The 22,754-nt window shown below is 41.7% G+C and overlaps 1 protein-coding gene across 1 annotated transcript in view; it reads left to right on the plus strand.

Annotated features, from left to right (window-relative positions):
* Positions 1-22,754, plus strand: part of mthfsd (methenyltetrahydrofolate synthetase domain containing) — a 40,253-nt gene that overhangs the window by 15,016 nt on the left and 2,483 nt on the right. Inside the window, exons 6-7 of the mRNA XM_084337268.1 lie at positions 4,235-4,347; positions 6,302-6,427. Of these exons, the coding sequence (XP_084193394.1) occupies positions 4,235-4,347; positions 6,302-6,427 (239 nt within the window). The remainder of the gene's footprint in view (positions 1-4,234; positions 4,348-6,301; positions 6,428-22,754) is intronic.

Consider the following 22,754-nt stretch of genomic DNA (forward strand, 5'->3'; position numbering starts at 1 on the left):
TGGCATATCACAACTCTACAACAACTTTGTCAAATCACCTAAAAAACGTAAGTATCGTTGTACACGACGGCGACGCCACACAAAACATTAATAAGGCTATGCCTATGCTGCTATGACTAATGTGTTACCAAGTTGGCTAATTTAATTGTAATCATCTGCTTTTGTAGGTGCATTGTCTGATATAATTATAAATTACAAATTAAATATAATATAATTGTTTGCTTGATAGACTAAGGTTGCAACATAATTATGTAATGTCATGTCGTTGGCTGTGAGAGCAGCCCCACTGCACCCAGGCAGGGCAGCCGAGTGAAACCTTGTTGGCTGCGTCACAGTCATGAAAGGGGCTACTTAATTAATTAATCCAATCCACTTTATTCATAGAGCACATTTAAAAGTGCTGTACAAGTCCCACAACATAAGATAAAAAAATAAATATATATTATAATTAATATATATATTTTTTTATTTATTTATTTTTTCCGAAGCTTCGAATTAAAATCGAAGCTCGCCCCAAAGCTTCGAAGGTCAGCCCTAGTCTGGTGTTTGACTAAGAGAGCAGTAGGGGTTAGCTTACCAACTCCGTACACAAGACCACAGCCGCGGGCGAGCCCTCCTTGGGTCATGTGACCGGGCGGCGGTCAATCTCATAATAGGTAAACTTTTTTGTTGGTCGATTGGTCCGGTGACAAAACAAACAGTTTTTTCTAAACAAAAGACGGTCATTGGGTGTTCACGATATGTATATTCTTGTCTCGTGGTAAATGGCGGAGAGAGATCATCTAGCTCCCTTGTGCGTCATTCCCACATTTCACTTCCTCGTTCCACACTCTTCTTCACACACTGCTGCGTGTCACGGTCGCCCTACTGCTTGTGACCCACTTCCTCCCTTCTGTGTGTCACAGAGTTCACGGTCCTCTGGAGACACTCCTCTGAACTTTATTGGTCATTAGTTCCGACTCCCAGCGTACACATGCGCACTCATTCCCACACATTTATACATCAGCTTAAAGGAACACGTCGCCAACCTTTTGGGAAATTAGCTAATTTTCCATCTACCTGGAGTTAGACAAGCAGATGTATACCCTTTTCTTCTCTGTGCATGCATTAGGCTTAGGGAACAGCCGCACCGTTAGCCTAGCTTAGCATCATTCACTGGAAGTAGTTGTGCCTAGTCAGTCACAAAATACACTCCAAATACAACTCCAAAACTTTCCTGTAAACATGCTGAGAATTTCTTTTTAAATAATTAGACATTTTCGTTTTCTAAGCAGATATATACTCGGATTTTTTTTTTTGCAAACCACTGCTGCCTGGGCGCAGTGATTTCATCACTTCAAAGGTCCTGTATTTTTTTTCTCCACGTGGTAAATACACAGGTCACAACATGTTTACAGGAAAGTTTTGGAGTTGTATTTGGAGTGTATTTCGTCACTGTTGGGAACTAGGCTACACTGTTGGCGTGTTCCTTTAACACCCGGTTATTTTGTCAATGAACTCTATGAAAAACCAGCCTATTCAAAATGTGAATCTGGAGAAGGAAAATGGAGAACCCCTCATTCCTAACACGTGCATGTACAAAATCGCAGCTTGCTCATACACTATTTTCTGCCAAAATGTTACCTATGTTTCTGATATGATATTGTTGGATCTTGAGTCATATTATCTGCAATGCTTAATTTGACAATTTGATCTGAATTTCATTCAGCGGTACAGGCTTGTGCAGAATTGCTAGATGTACGTTAATTATCATTTTGTACGATCAAGGCAGCTTTTGAAAAGAAATACAATAGGCAGCTGGGTGGCACAGCGGACTAAGCACTCGTCACCAACGCGAGAGACACTGGTATCGAATCCGGCTGTCAGCGTTGCCTCCGGCTTGGCCGGCCGTCATACTGGCTCAATTGGCAGTCAGCGGGAGGGAAGCCGGTGGGTGATAATCTGGTCGTTGTAAACAGCGACTCCTACGGGTCGGTCAGGGCGCCTGCACAGCGAGAAAGGGAGATGGTGAGGGTAGTGTGAGCCTCCCACACGTTACACCTCACCAATGAGAGTCCGCGCTGGCAGGTGAAGGGAAGTGGCTGGCTGACTCTGCATGTATCGGAGGGGACATGTGATAGTATCTATCAACCCTCCCTAGACCGCCCAGTGGGGGGCACATGCGAGCAACGACCAGGAAGGGGAGGGGGGAATTGGCATGACTAAATTGGGATGGGAGAAAAACACAAACAGGAGGGGAAAAAAAAAAAAAAAAAAAAAAGGGACTACAATGTGTGACCTTTAATGGTATTATTAAGTAAGGGATAATGTATAGCTACGAGGTCATTGTCGCAAAATAAGTGACCGACACGGAGTTTAAAATACCGAGCCGCTTCGGCGAGGTGTTTTAAACGTCAGTGAAGGTCAATTATTTTGCGACAATGATAGAGTATAGCTATACATTATCCCGCTTATTACATGGCTAACTTACTAACAATATACCTAATTCATTTTACATCGACTCGCAACACTGGTTCTGGCTGCGTTCTGGCTCCGCTCGTCGCTCCGCCCCCTGTCATCGCCGGCAGCAGAACACCGGCAGTGTCTAATTGCACTGAAACAGTGTGTGTCAGTGGGCTTGATTGCGAACAGCTGCGCACAGCGGTCATTATTGTCCCACAGCGGTCATTATTGAAAAATAATGACCGCTGTCGGGGGGCTATTGACCAATCACAAGCAAGCATTTCGGCGAATGTGAAAACGCCATGTAATAAGTACTCATATCTGTACTCTCTATTGGCAAATATCCAAATGTAAGTACTTGAGAAAAAATGTGTTTTATTTGTCACATATAAGGTACATGTAGAGCAGGGGTAGGCAACCCTAGGCACGCGGGGGCATTTTCATTGGCACAGGGGGCAGCATAAAAAAAATATTATTTTTATTTTTATTTTTGCTTTGAAATATTAGTGAAATATTTTGCACTGTTGTCGCATTTATCTTGTTGAAATCCTCCCACAGGTTCTTTTTACTACCACATTTAATTGAGACTCTTTATTTGTTTATTATTTCAATTTAGCTGGAAATACATTGCTACATCATTCAGTAACATTTGCAGAGCCTTATAACAAAAACATTATTACGGTCACCATTGTGACCAGTGGGATTAATCAACACATTTTATTATTTATTTTTCTATTTCATTGAACATTGCACATGTTAAAAGCCATTTTTTTTACTCAAAATGTGAGTATTACCAAGTCAACTTGTGTTCTTAAAACAAAGACAATAAACATAGTTTTATTAGGTTGAAATAATGTGGTTGTGTAGTGCAGTAAAGTGCAACAGCAATGTACAGGTGATTAAACTGGATACAACATATACAAATTAGTACTACAGAGTGTAGTGCTAATCGGATGTATGTACAGAGTTGTAGTATAATATGTACAGTGATACAGGTATAAGGACAGTATGGTAGTAGTCATACTGGCCAGCAGTGTAACTAGTAAGAGTAGGATATATTATATATAGATATAGTAAAGGAGTATGTGCAGGTAAGTACAGACATGCGTGGATAGGTATGTATGTGGTGAGAATAAATGTTATATACAGCATTATATATATATAACTTTTTAAGATTTTTTTTTATTTTATTTTTTACTTTTTAAACTTTTTTTCACTCTGGTGTATTATTGATGCTCTCATTGATACTATGTTTGTTTCTGAAGTGTGTGTGTGTGTGTGTGAGAGATATAGAGAGAGAGGGGGGTGAGAGATGAGGAAGGGGCAAGAGACAAAGAGAGCTGGGAGTGTGAGAGAGAGAGAGGGGGGTGTGTGATTAATTAGCCTTTGTGTGGATGTAACAAGTTCCTAACGTTTTCTTTCCCCTATTATTTCATGCACACTTTATTCATTGTTTTAAATTATTTTCTTAAGTTATTTTGTGCATCACTCTGTTTTGAATTTGATGCAAATTTGCAATGCATGAGGGTCATCCTTTTGTGTTAAATGGCTGCATAAAGCAGCATTTGTTAACTCTCATGTTGATAAGAGTATTAAAACTTGGAACTTGAAAAATATTGGTTTAAGGTAGAAAAAAAGCGATTAATCTGTGATTAATCGTGAGTTAACTATGGACAATCTTGCGATTAATCGAGTTAAATATTTTAATTGATTGACAGCACTAGTATATATATATGCTTTTTGATCTATGTCCCCTTGCTATAACCTACATGTGTGCTCTGTCTTCCCCCAGGCTATCGGATAGGCAAAGGAGAGGGCTATGCTGACATGGAGTATGGCATGATGGTCTCAATGGGAGCAGTGAATGACTCCACCGTGGTGGTTACTGTTGTCCACGACTGCCAGGTTAGTACAGTTATCGTGGTTCATTTAACTTCAAATATTTATTTAAACTCAAAAGGCAACTGCGGTTTCCCTCTTTTACAGTCACGTCAGGTGTACATATACAGAAATAAGCAAACGGCACATGAAATCACACGGTATATGAAATCATAACAATAAGACAACAAGGCGAGACAAAAGTAGGGATAATGAATCAATTAAAACACTTACAACTTGACTAACAAATGTTGGAGATCAAGGTTTTGCAACAGAGGGGAAAATCGTATGCTTTAAAGTGCCACTTGCAGGTTAAACCCTAGTCTTCAATTATGTGTAGTTTACATCATTGGTATCTATTTTCATTATTTATTTTTTTCCATTTGACACCGGAAATTCCACTCGGAAAGGGTTAAAAATGTCCATGCACAAATAACATGTATGGAGCCAATCAAAAAGCTTATCAGACGCTATCAGTGCCGTGACGTCACTGCAGGTAACTTTTCCCTACTTCTCATCCACTACAATGGAGTTTGACGAGTGCAGAAAGCCATTTCCTTGATCCAAATGTACGCCTTACAAGACGAAAATGGGTTTAATCGTCGGAGAGACTACTGCAGCTACTACTGCATTTTTGGTTGAAACAAAGGTAGTTATAAGGTTTTTAATGTCGTAAAAAAAGAACTACATTTACCACTAGGCAGCCTGTTGTTCAGTACAGCAGCACTATTGGCTGTCTCCTTATCCCCGTCACAGGTCATAGTACCAAGCTAGCTAGCTAACGTTAACGTTAGCATTATGTCTACTGTCGTGACTCGTGAACCATTTTAAATCGGGGCATGTAGAAGAGTTTCGGGAACGAGTAAAATGTGCAGGTCCTCTTCTCAGACCTGTGGGGCACTTCACGCATCATGCCGGCTAGCAAGCTACACGTCACGGCATGTTGATACGATAGTAGCCCCTTTCGTGACTGATGCACTCGGTGACTCGAAACGGGCTACCACGATAGCTAACTAACGTTAACGTTACAAGCTCAAACACCTTATAACTACTACTACCGTCGTGTCCATAAGTTCCCTGGCAGAATACTTTGTTTGTGAGGACAAAGGTATACAGGAGTTAGGAGTTTCGAGAATGCCGGCTAGCAAGCTAGCTACTAACGTTATATACACAATGTACAACGACACAATGATTTACATTAGTATTTACAAATATGGTAACGTGGTTGTGGCTTTTACAAATAGTGGTTAGCTTTAGAGAAAAATGGCTATGATCACGGAGCACTAGTGTTAGGTGAAACGGATACTAGCCACAGATTCCTCGGCTAGTAGTAACAAGAAGGCTCTTTGCTTCCTGCCACTACCTGTGTGTGATTCTCAGCGCCCCTTGCTGCCCTGATACCTGGTGTGACGTCATCATTAAGATGACGCATGCACGCTATGAAACATGGATTAAATTATGCACGTGTGTGGTGGTTGTGGTTGGGCGGACAAAATGTTTGATAAAAACGCTAAAACTGGGTCAATTTAGAAAATTTAATTTCCCTCTTCATGAAAGTCACCGTTGGCCTAGTCCACATTGTTTATTGAACAAAAATACAACCTGCAAGTGGGCCTTTAAGGACTGTTGGTGTTCATTCCGTGAGCTAGAGGGGCATCATGGTAAAATGCCAACCTTCTCATAAAGGACACAGTGATGAGTGTCATATCTGTCATTCGTGATTAATCTGAGTGCGGAGTGATCCAAGGATTTAGGGATTCATCTTTCACTCTTATCACTATAGCAACACGGATGCACACAGCCTCAATTTGAAGCTACAGTATCTCCACGTTGTACTTCATAGTCACTGTATTAATTCATGTACAATCTGATAAGGGCATGAAGCTAAAACGTAGAAAGCGACACGTTTTGGAGCTTACTCTTTCTTCAGAAGTCTATTTGGCACCTTTTCAGTTTTTGAATGTGGTATTTGTGCCGACAGGTTGTGGACATTCCAGAGGAGCTGCTGGAGGACCATGATCTGACTGTTGACTACATCCTGACGCCCACCAGGGTCATAAAGACGGAGTGCCAACGCCCCAAGCCACCCGGCATCATCTGGACCAAGGTAAACCGGAAGAACACGCTGTTCTCAGAAACCCCATTGGTACAAAGTTGGCGTCATCTGGTCATGTCACTGGTACCAGTTTCATGATACTGCTCCTTTCTGCGGTGTCTAGTAGTAGTGGTTGGTTTTATCGGATATCTCCACAGTTTTCATGGTAGTCTTATTGAGGCTATAAGGAAAACGTTAATCCGACTCTTTGCACATTTTCCCATGATATAAGATTGTTTCAAAAAGCTTTTATTTGGATAATTCTTTGTCTGAAATGCAATTGAAATTACTCCTCATCATTGGAAAGGAAAATCAAGAACCGTTTGTAGAATTTCTGACACTCTTGCTCACTTAGACTAAATCATCTCCCTAGCAACAGTTTCTTCATAATTCCATTTGTTATTAACCCTTTCAGGTGTACCATCTCAGTGTTTCCCCTAGAATCTTCTCCAGGCCTACAAACCTTTTTCACCACCATCCCAAAAATATTTGAGTCATCCCAATGTATACATTGACTGTCCCAACTCCGAAGACAATTATGCATTAGGCATAATGAAGAGAAAATATTAGTATAACTGATTACATGTGACAATCAACAGTCGGTTGCAATATAAGACTCATATAAATAAAACTGTACAGTAAAGTACAATGGTTAGCACAATGTGCAATGGTGAGAATAAAAAATTATTAAAATAATCATTAAAATAAAGTCTACATACAGTAAGCTATGGCTATATACAGTGAGGTGCAGTGGGCTAAGTAGAGTTTTGATTCCAAAGTCTGACAGCTGAGGGGAAGAAACTATTCGTGGTCCTGTTGGTTCTGCCTGGGAGAGCGAGTACCCTGCAGGCGGGTGAACAGTCCATGGTTGGTGTGAGAAGTGTCTTTGATGATGTTCCGTGCTCTCTGTGAGCACCGCTTATCATAGATTGATGAGATGGGGGGGAGTGGGGTCTTGGTGATGCGTTGGGCTATTTTCACTACCCTCTGCAGTGATTTCCGGTCCTTAACAGTGCAGTTGCCGTACCAGACTGAGATGCAGGTGGTGAGGATGCTCTCAATCGTACAGCGATAAAGGTTCGCTAGCACGGGAGGGGGTAGGTGGAGTTTGGCCAACTCAGGAAAAAGAGGCACTTGTGGGCCTTCTTGACCAGGGTCGAGGTGTTGATGGTCCAGGACAGGTCCTCAGAGATGTGGACTCCCAGGTATTTGAAACTACAGACCCGCTCAACCTCCTCTCCATTGATGTGGATGGGGCTGTGCGTGCCTGTTTTATTTTTCTTGAAGTCCACCACTATCTCCTTCGTTTCTTTTTTTTTTGGTGTTGAGGGCCTTCAAAATGTTGAAATATCCAAATAGTTTGGGCCAGTTCTAAGTTAGTTAGACTGTGTAGTTATAATGTTTCTTATGCAAGGCCATCTCCATCACTGGATATTCTCTTTCTCTCCCTCTCGCTCTTTCTCTCTCACTCACCTTCCAATCAGAGCGTGGGTGAGCGCTCCCCCACCCACACTGATTCACTCTCAAGAACTCTGCTACAACAAGGACTTTCCGTTTATAATACCGGTAATTAGTTTCAAGTGTTGTGCGTAAAAGGAAAACGTAGGTAGATGTTTTTGTTTACTGTGGAGCTTACTGGTATTACACACCCTGCTCTTATGACCCACCAGTAAAGTCTCAGAATGTGTGATTCAGACCCGTTATCTCGATCTTAGCTTGATGGATCGAAACATATCAAATGCAACCCTTATAACTATCAAATCAATCGCTTACAGTAGCAGATTCAGATTTTGAAGAGGCTCATCCTGTAATTAGGTTGTGCAAACAAGAGACAAATACAGTGACATTGCGGTTCCAAGAAAATATATAAATATCATAAACTTGCTTTAACTTCGAGAAGCCAAATTCAAGAAATCCAGCATGTTTCTAGTCCACTCCATCATTACCTGCATCCATACACTCGTGCTCTCTCTCTGCAGTCATTCAAAGTAATTATGATAGTAATTTAAAACAGTGAGTGGCACTATGAGTTTCCCAGGCAACGACTCAAAGGGCCACTCATGTTTCTGAACAGCGCCGCATGAATGAATGAATGGATGGATGTTTGGCATTATTTTTGGCATACGGAAATGTTTTCTTGGCCTGGCGGTCTGTCAGCTCTGTACAATTCCAGGGGAAACGCTGGATCTCACACATGAGACTGAACATGCTAATGATGATATCATAGAGGTTATCTCCCACTGACCGCTTTAGACTATGGAAGCAAATGAGTGACAGAAGTATTTGAATTTAATCAGACACCGAATTTATAGCATTGAAAATAATTACTTTGAAAACATGTATCTGAATTTTTTCAGACACCGAATTTATAGCAATGAAAATAATTACTTTGAAAATCATGTATCATCACGCGGGCTGCGTGTATCCTTTTGGCAACTGGCTTGTCCTTCCGCGTTCCCGTTTGGCGCTCTGATTGGCCAGGTCATGTGACATGTGCGCCCAATAGCGTGTTTGCCCATTTCCGCGTCGAACAGTCTGCAAACTACCTGGCGTTCTATCGCCATGCTCTAAAACAAACCCTAACCTTAACCAACTTCGAAAGAGTGCCTAAGCTTAACCGTGCAAAAACTTGCTGTCCCACGATTGGCGCTCAAGTCGCATGACCTGGCCAATCAGAATTGGTGGGGAGGAGACTGTACATTAGGAGGGGGTGGGTGGGTGGGAGAGAAATATACATACGGTGGGGAGAGAATATATACATACGGTGGGGAGGGGACTGTACATTAGGAGGGGGTGGGTGGGTGGGAGAGAAATATACATACGGTGGGGAGAGAATATATACATACGGTGGGGAGGTGACTGTACATTAGGAGGGGGTGGGTGGGAGAGAAATATACATATAATAGACAGTCTCCTCCCCACCGTATGTATATATTCTCTCCCCACCATATGTATATTTCTCTCCCACCCACCCACCCACCCCCTCCTAATGTACAGTCCCCTCCCCACCGTATGTATATATTCTCTCCCACCCACCCACCCCCTCCTAATGTACAGTCTCCTCCCCACCGTATGTATATATTCTCTCCCCACCGTATGTATATATACCGCCATCTTTCTCCCGGGTTGGTGTGATCACATGACTGACAAAGCCGTGCAGTGATAGGCCAGAAGTCAGTTCGATTGCATCCAGGCTCGATTGCTTATCCTGTCTGGGTAGCCCGGATGATGGTTTTTTACATCAAATTCTATACACCGCAATTATGCATAGAATTTTTTACATTGAATTTTATACACCGCAATTATGCATAGAATTTTTTTACATTGAATTCTATTATGCATTCGAATTTTTTTACATTGAATTTTAAACACTGAATTTTTATTTCACATAGGTAAATTCTGAGCAAAAAAATTCAGGTGCATGTTTTCAAAGTAATTATTTTCAATGCTATAAATTTGGTTTCTGAAAAAATTCAGATGCATGTTTTCAAAGTATTATTTTCAATGCTATAAATTCGGTGTCTGATAAAATTCGAATACTTCTGTCACTCATTTGCTTCCATTTTAGACCAGCTTAATCACAATCACTGAATTCTGAGAAAGAATTCCAATAAACCTGCACCTGAAAAGATTGTAATACTTTTCTTTTAGATTGTAGTTGGAGGTTGACAGATAGTGGATTTTAAAAGGCCAATATAATAATGATAGTTTGGAGTAGGAAAAGGCTGATAATGAATTGGCTGATATCACACACACACGGAAATTTAGCACTGCCTCGTTTGGGCCTAATTCTGGATGTGACTAGCATACATTTGCTTGGCTGTAAATGACTATTGTGTAGTTCTGTTGAGCCCATTTTCATTCCGATATCTCGAGGTGAGAATTCAAGGGAAGTTGAATATGGAATTTTCCTCCCATCAAATTTGAGCTATCGTAAAATAGCTTAACTTTTACTCAACTTAAATCTCCCCCCTTTGCCAGTAAGCCATGACATGGCTCCTTTTTAGACTCCTCAAGATGGAGTCCTCTAGTTTCATATTACACCAGTATCTTCACGCTAGCTTAGAAAATTATCCCACTAGAGCCCTGCTAATCAAACGGCAGGATATCTGTAACATAAACGGCCAATTGTTTGTAAAACTAGTGGTGCAGATTAATCAGTTGATATAATTGTAGTAAAAAAAAAAGAAGGAAATTATGTTTTTTTTTTAAATGGTTATACTCAGCTCCAAAGGAGACTAATTACAAAGTATGAACAAGAATTAAAAACTGTCATGGATGACACAAGAAAGCCTAGGGCTTATTTCCATTGATGGTCCTTTGATGAGAGATATTGAAAAGAAGGTGGGGGAAAAGAGTGAGAAGAGGACTGGTTTGGTGAGATTTGGCATTCAGGCAGTAGTATAGAAATCAACTATTTTTCTTCACTGAATTATAACTCTGAGGTTGGAAATTCCGACTTCCTACTAGGAAAAATAAAATAAAACGGCGTGTCGCCTCCTACTCGGGTATGATTTCTCAACCCCCAGTTCAAGCCTCTGCGCCATTTGACGTAATTTCAACATGGGTAACATAACATTGTAAAGTTAATGGTGTTGTTGGCTGTCTTGTAAAACTGAGTGTAGTGCATGCAAGACAAATTGTAAGGTTTAGCGTGAGCAGCATCCATGTTTTTCCGACTTTGCAGCATCATACAGTCAGTGATCCTACAATGAGCATGATAACACCGTGCAGACCCACGACGCTACCTGCACATGCATCTGACAAAGTCTGCCAGGTCGTCTGAGAGTGAGTGACCACAATTTACCATGCATTGTCCATGGTCCTGCACGCGCCATGGGAAAAATACTTTAAAAAAAATATATCTCAATATAAATATACACAATTTACATATCCTACGGATAGGACTGCTACTAACGGGAATCTTAAGAGAGGTCCATGCACTACAAGGAGGATTTTAACTTGAATTGTTACCACACTGGGGTTGTATATGTATCACTATTGTGATCAACTAATTCTGTGATAATGTTCTCTATTCTCTGTGCCTGGTGTGTGAATTAAGCGAATTAGCAGGTGGCAAACTGGTTACAGAGCGGGAATGCCTTTTGAGTGTCTGCTGATTAGGGATGGGTATCGTTAGGATTTTATCGATACTACTACTCCTATCGATACTGCTTAACGGTTCGGTACTTTATCGATACTCTTATCGGTTCTTTTTGATAATTTTTTTATGATTTTTATATTTGCAGTTGAGAGCATTGGTCATCTCCCTACAGTAAAGATTAGAAATGATTGAATTATTGTAAATGTGTGTGGAGTGGTGGGAATAGCTGCTTCAATAATAACTTATAACAACAACAGACAAGTTAGACAACTATGTATACAAAAAAAACGATATACACTGAATGATTAGTTGTTACCTAAAGTCCTTGGACTCCACTGTAGAGAACGGGTGCAGGCCTTTGACAACAAACTTTGTCACAGCCCTGTGACACTCGTTCACCCTATCCTCTGTCATCTTTCCTCTAGCTGCTAGGGAGAAAGGACTTTGGGTGGTGGAGGGAGGTAGAGGGAGGATGTGTGGTGGCCCTGGGCTCACTGGCCTGGGACACATTGGTGGCTGACCTCAGCTTGACGATCTATAAAAAGTTTTTAGATTGTAGTATTTGTAGCTAAACAATTATTTTGTTTATTAGCCTATTTGTAATAATTCGTTATTAGCCTAGGATACTCCGTATCTTGGCTTACCGGCTGCAGTGGACGTGGATGCAGATGGACCACTGCGCGCAAGGCAGTCGAATACGGCGCATTTCTGCACACTAATATAGTGTTTTGCAAACAAATGTTTTGATAGATTGCTCGTATTGCCACCCTTACTGGCAAATGTTTTGTTGCACTTGTGAACGCTTCGCTCTATCCGCCAGTGACGCCCCGAACTCACTGCTCACGAACGAATTTCACGTGCGGCTCCCTCGTGAGATCGCGCGCCTGGTCAGGCACACTGGACCTACGACTTGAGCGTGCGGAAGCGCACCGAGGAAGGCATATTTACATTGGGACAGCTGTAAATGCCTAGTCTATATGCAAAGTCAGTCATTTTAGAATGATGATCAGTGTGACTGTACTCCTGAAAGAGCAGCGTGTAGCCCCAGCAGCAGCAAGAGCTTATTATTATTATTATTATTATTATTATTATTATTATTATTATTATTATTATGCAACATTGTAATAGTTATAGGTATAAACAAACATACAGACAAACATTCAAGGCGTTTATTTGCAGATACAGACACAGCTGGTTGAACAACATCTATATCTGTGGTAATAATGCAGATATTCAATTGTATTTCTGTGACAATGCGCGTGGCGCGCCGCCTCAAATAGGATCGAGGCGAAAAAATAGCTTGCCGCTCGCCAGCCACTCGGGAGGCGCGCTCCCGCTCGCGGCCAGTGTGCCTACTATCGTCCGTTAACATGGGAGCGGAAGTGAAGAGGCAGCCGCCCGTCCGTCCGTCCGTGTTCGTTCGTGAGCAGTGAGTTCGGGCCGTCAGTCCATGCAGAGCTGTCTGTGTCTGTGTGCAGCGCGCGTCGGCACGGAGACAGCGCTGAGATGCTTCCAGCTGCAGCACATCAGGTGTGCGGGGCTTGTATGTGCGGGGCTTGTAAGCGCTGCTGTCTGACGTGCTGCAGCTGCATACTATTGACAGCGCTTTCATTAAGGAGTACCCGTATGTATGTGTAGCGCGACTCGCGAGGAGTGTGTGTAATAATGACTCGCTGCTTCTCGTGCAGAGACAGAGAGAGGAGAGATCGTTCGCAACTTTTAAATAATAATAATAATAATAATAATTTCTCTAGAGTATCGATAGCAGTACCGAGGACGTCGGAGCTTATAAATACTCCGGTATTTTCTAATATAGTACCGGTTCCCGTTTAAAACCGGGGTCCGGGGGGCATCCCTACTGCTGATGACTGGCTGTCCAATGACATCTCTGCGTACAAAGGTGAATCTCAGCCTTTGTTCCGGTGGCAGCAGCAACTTTGAATGAGACCCAGACTTCCTTCCTTGCTTCCTTCCAAACCAAAAAGCTTGTTCTTCTGTTCTGTGTTCATACTAGTTTGTATTGCATTGTTGTGCCTAAGAATTAGGACTGTGGTGTAGTGTCTTGGTCTGGACCTATGCTACCACTTGGATTAGATCAGTTTATATAGCCTCTTTTGTATATGATTGTAAATATCATCACATGTGGTAAATACACAAGATAAGTGTAAATTAGAAGGTTTTGGAGTTGTTGTAAGGTTCTTAAAGGTCCTGTAGTGTGTCTTATAAATGGCCTTTTCCAGTGTTTAGCATTGTTTCCTAGCAATGGGGGTTTGTATCAATGGCGTCTGTGTCTCTAATTCTCATTTTGGCGGATTGCTCCAAGTCAGTTGAGATAATATATTCCCCCAGTGAACTAAGCTATTCTGATTTGACTCGCTAGCCTACGTAGCAAGGAGCTGATCTGCAGTAATGCCCCCTCTATGGTTGTAGGGTAGCGTAACCATTCGCTCAACAGCAGAGCGAGTGGAAATACCGACACTTCCTCAAGCGGGTGCCGACGGAGAGAGGCAGAGAACGAGGGAGAGAGAGAGATAGAGAGGGAGAGAGAGAGGGACAGGAGCTTCTCTCTCTCGGGGAAACGCACACGCATTTACACACAACCTCCCGACCGGCACGCAGGGATGGAGCTTCGCCATTCTCATATCACTGTCAAAATGTCTTTGCCTCCCACGCGCATGCCCGTATTCCGATCCGTGCAATAATATTCACAGGGGTATATATTGTCATTTGAAACAAGTTATCAATGCATTGTCCTGTGGGATTATGCCCCCCTGCGGCGAAATTAATTAGTATCCCCCTCAATCTCTCTATCTCTCTCTGTCTGCCAGTTCAGACTGTGGGTCAAAGCGCTTATGGGCGGAGCCCAGCCCTAAACAGCTTGACATCTTGAAGTGGAAAAATGCTGCTTTAGAGTACTTGATTAGAAATACAAAACTGACAAAAATAAATACTTTACAGATGTGTTCCATAGACTCACAGAAATTGTGTAAAGTTGCCCAAATAGTGAAAGGAATAGCAAGACATGTCCCCTTTAACTAGCTACCAGTTGCCCCCTGCTTCCAGTTCTTGTGCTAAGCTAGGCTAGTATACAACTTTCTCTCTCTGTACTGGACGCACAAGAATTTAATTATCTATCTTATCTGATTCTGGGGAAGATGTTAAATACGTGAATTGTTCCTTAAGTATTTTACCAGTGCGCCATAGAAAGCATATTCACCAACTGTATCACAGTCTGGTATGGCAACTACACTGCCTCAGACCAGAAAGCACTGCAGAGGGTGGTGAAAACCACCCAATGCATCACCGGTACATTACTACCTACTAGGGGTGTAACGGTACGTGTATTCATCCCGCAAATTTACGGTGCGTGCGTCACGGTGCGGTACATGCAGCCATACGAACAATACGTCTCATACCACTAGGTGAAACTAGGGTTGCACATTTTTACAAATCTATGCTCAATATCTTTAATTTACTTTACACTGGCTTACATTGATCTTTGCGTATTAAAACAAACGATATTCCTTGAGTGCGGTCCCTACCCTTTTTTCTACTTGTGACTTACTATTTTTGGACTACGCACCTGTCTGAGCGCAGTGGTTACCTTCTCTACTTCCAATTACATTGATCTTTAACGTTGAATATTAAGCTTGTATTGCCAAATTTAGATGATAATAGAATAAAACGTTGAAGCTTGTAAAGGCATGATGACAAGCGGACAGAACAAAATAACAACTCGCACTGACACTCTGCACTGGGCTGTTTCTCCCCTCCTCCCCTCCACTACATGTGTCCCTAAAACAAAACCATAAATTAATTATATGTTTATAACATAGTTTTCTTGTTCGCCCAATAATGTTAACCAATGAAAAGACACACACGCCAACACAAAGGGAAACTTTCTCCCACAGACTTTCTTTCACAGCCGATCGAAGAAAGAAAGTCTCGGCTTCACGTGAAGTTAAATCCTCTCTACAAGTGAAACTGAAACTTAACAAGCATATGTTGTTAACTCATTCCCCGCCAACAACGAGTTTACTCGTTATTGGGCGCCAATCGTTGAACGCCAACAACCAGTATACGCGTTATTTGATCGTTTTTCCTTTTATTCAATATTTTCATTCATTATTCATCCAGGGACCTTTGCGTTACCATAGGGAATGAGTCTGAGGTCGCCAAAGTTCAATACCAGCCGCATCCAGCTAGACTGCGGTATCGAGCACCCTTTGTAACCTTGTATCTTGGCCTGTGGAACGGCCAAATGTCTCCGGTTTCATTTTTCCTTGTCGGGCGAGGCGAGCGGTTTTCCCGGTTCCATTGAAGCCCGACAAATATCCCCGATCCATATGTTGTGGTTGATTATGCCGTGGACCAAATGGACATTGGATGTACCAGATGGCAATCAAACAATTGGAATATTATTTTTGGAATACTCCCGATCACAGGTAAGGACGATCTGATGTACATTTTTGCTTGATCCTGCAATGCTTTTATAAGCGTTTTTAGTGTTCAATACGAATGCCGTTAGTGACTATCAAATAATCAGAAACGACCCCCCCCCCCCCCCCTTTCATGCATTCATGATGGAACATAATACCTATGATATAGATTTGATTTTGGAATAATAGCGAGTACAGGCAAGAAACGGCAACGTCTATAGTGGAATTGACGTATACGGCTATAACTCAGCATTTCGGGATTTACCCTAGACCGCTCTAAAACCAGTTTATATTCACGGGAACGTATGGATGGAAACATTTATTCTTTTTCACATATTGAACGATGGATCTCAAAATGGGCCATAGTATTGTATCCATAGCTATAATATAGAATATAGTTATAGCTCTACAAACAAGGTGATGCACTCCTATCTTTTAAAGCATGGCAGTGCTAGAGCGGGGCCCGACTAAGTCCCGGCGGTCAATGAGTTATGGGGGCCGTAGGCAATTAATTTACTCTGTGGATGCCTGAACACAGAATGACACCAGTATCACTGACTACCACGGCAAGCCTATAGAAAATTATTCTATTTAACACTTTGGGTGCCGGGAAACGCTTAAACACGTCATTCCCGGCCATGCTCAAGTTGCCGAAGACGCTTTACAGCGTCTTTAATATCAATATTTCAAAAATCTGGGATCGGATTCATATGTCCCCTCCGCTGGCCTGAGATCCACCAGGAGGACCCACTGAGCTCTCTGGCGGTTCAGGAGCGCCATCTGGTGGCCGATCGGCGCAATCGCTTAACAGGAAGTGCCATAGAGGTTGTGCTGGACGGCCGTATTACTTCCGGGCACTCGCTATAGGTCCCGGCATTCTAGCTCGTCACAATACACAGCGATCGATTGCCAATAACTCTATAAACAACATGATTTGGATGTATATACCATTATACAAGCTGGAGATGGACCGGGTAAATCTACATCCCATAATGATAAAATTTCTACTCTACGATGATCGCCCAACGGCGCGCGGAGACTGGGGTGAGTTTTAGCGTGTAAAGTTACCGTCTTCGATACTAACTGCTATTATCAACATTTGACCCACATTAGATGATTGGTGTAACGCTGCCCACGGAATTATAAACGCCCCCTAGCCCATCCGGTCAACATCAGATGACGTGTAGTAACTTCTAGAAGTACGTCTAGTTGGAATTTTTTATATCGCGCTGATTGCCATAAAACTGTATTGCATCATCAATATAATGTATTTGGGGCTATAGATCACGTTCTGGAGAAAGCTGCAGAAAGAGATGAAAACATACTTATACATTAGACCATACTTTACTATGAATATGTGAATGAAAAAGTTTAACGTTGCTACACAATGAACAATACATATAGGACTTTGAATGGGCCCTAATAATGGCAATGTAGCAATAGAATTTAAAAAGTTATAGCCCTGCAAAGAAGGGGACTTTCTCTATAGACAAATAGAGCCGGCAACCTACGGTTGATAATGAATTTAACCCATGGCAGCCAAAGTGTTAATAATAATTATAATAATTATTATAAATATATAATGATAATTATACAAATTTGTTTCCCGAACTGTGACCCCAATACCGAGGTACGTACCGAACCGTGGCTTCTGTGTACCGTTACACCCCTACTCCCTACTATTGAGTCTATCCACCACAAACGGTGTCTGAGGAAGGCATGCAGCATTGTCAAGGACACCTCTCATCCCAATCATGGACTGTTTGTCCTCCTCCCCTCCGGGAGACACTACAGGAACCTCCACTCCAAGTCAAGCAGACTCCGGAACAGCTTCTTTACCTCAGCTGTCATCTCCCTGAACTCTGTACCACGATAACAGCCCCCTCCCCCAATACCATATGAACTCTAAACGCCATTGCCTATACCCTAGCCTAGGCTCTGTCACCCATACTGTATGAACTTTGAACTTTGATCTGTGGCCTATACTCAATTTATACCTAACTACTGCTTTCACTGTCTACAACTGCTCTACACTAATCATAGTAATCATAACAACCTGCCGCATACTATTCATAACTCTGTATGATGGCATGAACAATAGTGCTGGATATACCGTATATATACATTTATATATTTACAGCATATATATATATCCATATCTGTCTGAATATACCTGCATATAATCCTTCTATATACATGCATATAATCCATTAAACTCTGTATGATAGCATGTACAATAATGCTTTATATACCATGTGTGTATATATATATATATGTCTACATCCGTCTGTACACAACTACATACCTGCATATAATCCTTTTTGCACATCTGTAGATACTATATCTATCTGTACATATCCCTTACCTACTCTTACTAGTTACGCTGCTGGCCAGTATGACTTACTAGCATAGTGTCTTTATAACTTTATCACTGTACATATTAATACTACAACTCTGTACATACATCTGACTAGCACTATTACTCAGTAGTACTAATTTAAATATTTTATACCCAGCTTAATCACCTGTACATTGTATATTGCTGTTGCACTTTACAGTTACGTTTGCACTCTGGTTGGATGCCAAACTTCTTTTCATTGTGCTGTATAATGACGATACATTTTAATCTAATCTGATCTAAGTATTTTAATGGATAGTTCACACTACACTTGTAGTGTTCACACTACATAATGGCTAGTTCACACTACACAGAAGAGGAGACTAGAAGGTAAAAGAAAGACTTGATTTAAACGCACTTATTTACAACCAAAAAAAAATTATGAAATGTTTTGCCCCAGGGTAAATTTAGTCCAAATTAAATGGGGGGGGGGGGGGTGTATATTTTCAAGTGAGGTTTTACTGTTATTATATTATACCTTCACTTACATTTTAGTCCCATTTTATGGATCTCAAAATCCCAAATATGTTTTGAAATCCCTTTTTGCTGCACAAGAGAAATGTGTAAGAAGTCGAAGGGAGGGTGAAGCACACATAATATATCACCTCTGGCTCCCTGCCAGACCCCGCAATGCTAGCTTGTCAGGAAGGAGGCTAAATCATGCTTTAGTTGGTCTTAAGATCTCACTTCAAGATATCCGAATGAAAATGGGTGCTATGGGTTTCCCCTTTATAGACATGCCCATTCATCTTATGCTAATCTCATGCAGTCTCTGTTTTGCATGCAGTATAAATGTGTTTTTTGTGTCACCATTATTGAAAGAAATGGTTTATTTAGCTATTTCTGCATAGTGGGGTCCCTAAACAGTCTTGGAATTGAATGACTGGAAAAAGCTGAGACTATTGTGGATCCAATGAGCCCAACTGTGTTCATCTGTGATGATGTTAGTTCGCATAGTAGCCGTTTTATTGTAGTGAGATATCATAGTTTTTTAAACTTGACCTCGCTGTATAAAACAACCTATTGTAACCTCTAGGACGGGGATTCTCAAACTTTTTTATACCACCACCCCATTTTATTTAGGATTTTTTTTTTTGGCGACCCCACACTTACTTTCAATGCCAACGACGCTATATGTCGTTTGTTCATGCTGACCGTTTATTGCCAACGACACGATAGTGTTTTTTTTTTATTATTAGCGATTTGAATTCATATTTCATCAATCTAGTATCACGTTAGTGCTGCAAACTCTCTGAGCTCCATTGGGAAAATACCACCCCCTATCGTCTCCCGGATGGTAATGCACCCTTTTGGAATGGACTTAATGAAAATGGATGAGAAAAGAAAAATCCGGAATCCACATTTCACTTCTCGGGCAACTAATCCGAGCGCATCGGACTCATTGTGGACCATCAGAACAGCGTTGAATACATATTTACAGTACGCAGCGTTGGATCAATAAACGCGATCGATATTTGGAATGGCGATCAGGAATTGGAATCATCTTACTATCGATAATCTAGCGTTTATTTGAAAACGATTCATAAATAGGCCAAAAAATTACAACGTTTTTTGTGTATTCCAGAATATTCCAGTAAAGGGCGATTATCACGGAATCTTTATATTTTCCTGAAAATAGCAATTTTCTAAATGGTATAAAACGAAAATTAACCGATAAAAGAATTAATTAAATAAATAAAAATCTGTTTCGACAATGTTGACTGCAAACAAGTCATTGATAAGCGACGGCCAGATTAGACACATAGCCATAATTTAAGACATAGATTATGCGTTCACAAATATGAGAGCGCTATCATTGAAGTGGGTGGCGGCATTCAAGGGGGTAAAAAGGAAAACACGGCCGGCACGGAAAGTGTTAATGTATCGCGTAATTTCAACGTGGAAATAAGGAATATCAAAATAAAAGCACACGTTGTTGAACTTGATCATGCATATTTATTAGAAGATTTAATTACAGCGCTATGTTATCGATACATTTATAAAACGAGGTATATTTAGCCAAAATATGTTGCCAGGAAAAAAAGAAAAAAAATGTTTACCTACCCACGACCCCACTTTGGGTCGCGACCCGTAGTTTGAGAACCGCTGCTCTCTAGGATGATCACAGCCTCATTAGACTTTACAACTAGAGACCTGGGCCTTCAGAATGTGTGGCTGTTCTTGGTTCATTGACCGTAAGCAGGGTTTCTGAGCAACAGAACAGGACTCTCCATCCAACCAGCCAAAAATGCAATTCTTACAGAAATCTTTGAATTTTTTCTTTTTATATCAAATCACAGCACATGTTTTCTTTTATGGTGATCCTCGACATCTTGGTGTCTTAACACTTTGAGTGCTGTGCTGTTTTCGGGCCCCATCTATTCAATGCCACGCTTTAAAAGATAGGAGTCAGTCACCTTGTTTGTAGAGCTATAATAACTATATTCTATATTTGACAGTGACTTTCTTCCGGTCAATTTTACCATGCATACATTCGCTGTGGTGAATATAAGTGTTTTTAGATCGGTCTGGGATAATTCCTGAAATGCTGAGGAATAGCCATATTCCTGTATTATACTATATAACCGTTGCCGTTTCTTGCCTGGACACGGTATTATTCTCAAATCTATATCATAGGTATTATGTTTCATCATGAATGCATGAAAGGGGGGGGGGGGGGGGGGGGGGCGGGTCGTTTTTTTATTATTTGATCACCACCAACGGCATACGTTGTGGACTAACGTTACACACACGTTCGGATTGAGGTGAAGACATGCTTGGATCAAAGGGTGCTCGATACCGTTGTCTAGCTGGATGCGGCCGGTATTGCACGTTGGCGACCTCAGACTCATTCCCTATGGTAACAACATTCTCCCTGGGTGGATAATGAATAAATATATCGAGAGAGAAAAGGGAAAAACTACCCAGAAACGACCTAAGTAGTTTTTGGCACTGAAGGTATTAATGTGGTATTCTGGAAGGACTTTTCACTGTTGATCAATTCCTTAGTGGTTGAAAATGGTAAGATTTTACACCAAATCTGTGTAAAAAAACATGGTATAAACCCAAACAATGCTGCAACAACTTATGAGACATAATTGAGCCTGGGAATGACCATCATACTGTTATGAGGCATAATTGGTTAACCCTCTGTAGTGTGGTAGTGAAAGGGTTAACACTTTGTCGTGTGACAGTGAAAGAGTTAACCTTCTGTATTGTCACAATGAAAGGGTTAACCATTTGGTAGTGAAAGGGTTAAGCCCTCTAATTTAGAATACACGCGTAACCAATACACTAAAGATCCCCCCCCTCTAAAAAGAATACAAAAATGAGTCTATGGTTGGTCTGTAAGGGTTAAGACATCCATGTCGGTAAACAGGACCCAGTGACCTCACAGACAGGAAGGGCACATCTGATTATCAAAGGCTCCTCTTGCCTGGCCAGCGTGGCTTTGCAGGGCCCAGTGGAAAGGCAGGTCAGGCGGGCCAATGTAAAAACAATGGCCCTGCATATCCTTTACAGCACCAGCCACCATCAAAGCCCTTGCAGATACACTCAGACCTGCAGAAAGAAGAGAGCGCTGTCTTTATTTAGCTGCGAAGGGAAGTGAAATATTCCACCCCCACAAAGATTATTCCGTTACCAAGGTTATCTGCAGGCCTGGATACTGCCTGTTTGCTCTCTCTGCAGTTAGCATGGATGATGGATGCAGGCCTGGATACTGCCTGTTTGCTCTCTCTGCAGTTAGCATGGATGATGGATGCAGGCCTGGATACTGCCTGTTTGCTCTCTCTGCAGTTAGCATGGATGATGGATGCAGGCCTGGATACTGCCTGTTTGCTCTCTCTGCAGTTAGCATGGATGATGGATGCAGGCCTGGATACTGCCTGTTTGCTCTCTTTGCAGTTAGCATGGATGGTTATCTGCAGGCCTGGATACTGCCTGTTTGCTGTTTGCTCTCTCTCTGCAGTTATATGGAATAACAGTCAGCTGGCGCGATTCTACCGATACCTGCCGAGCGTGTGAACAAGCCCACATTCTTATGGTCGATTACTCTGACGATGGATGATCGATTATTCCATCTTTAACATGAATTTGTTTCCTTTGTGTTTGGCATGAGCGCAGTGTTCATATATCATTATTTACACTGAAGTACAGTACTCGCAGTGTGGCTTGTAATCTGATCAATAAGTATTTCTATGGGCGGTTGGGTGGCACAGCAGTCTTAAGCGCTCGTCACCAACGCGAGAGACACTGGTATCGAATCCGGCTGTCAGCGTTGCTTAACTTGCCTCCGGCTTGGGCCGTCAATTGGCAGTCAGCGGGAGGGGAGTTGATGGGTGGTAATCTGGTCGTTGTAAACAGCGACTCCTACAGGTCGGTCAGGGCGCCTGCACA

The sequence above is a fragment of the Notolepis coatsorum genome (assembly GCF_963971535.1).
Source record: "Notolepis coatsorum genome assembly, chromosome: 20".
Lineage (NCBI taxonomy): Eukaryota > Metazoa > Chordata > Actinopteri > Aulopiformes > Paralepididae > Notolepis > Notolepis coatsorum.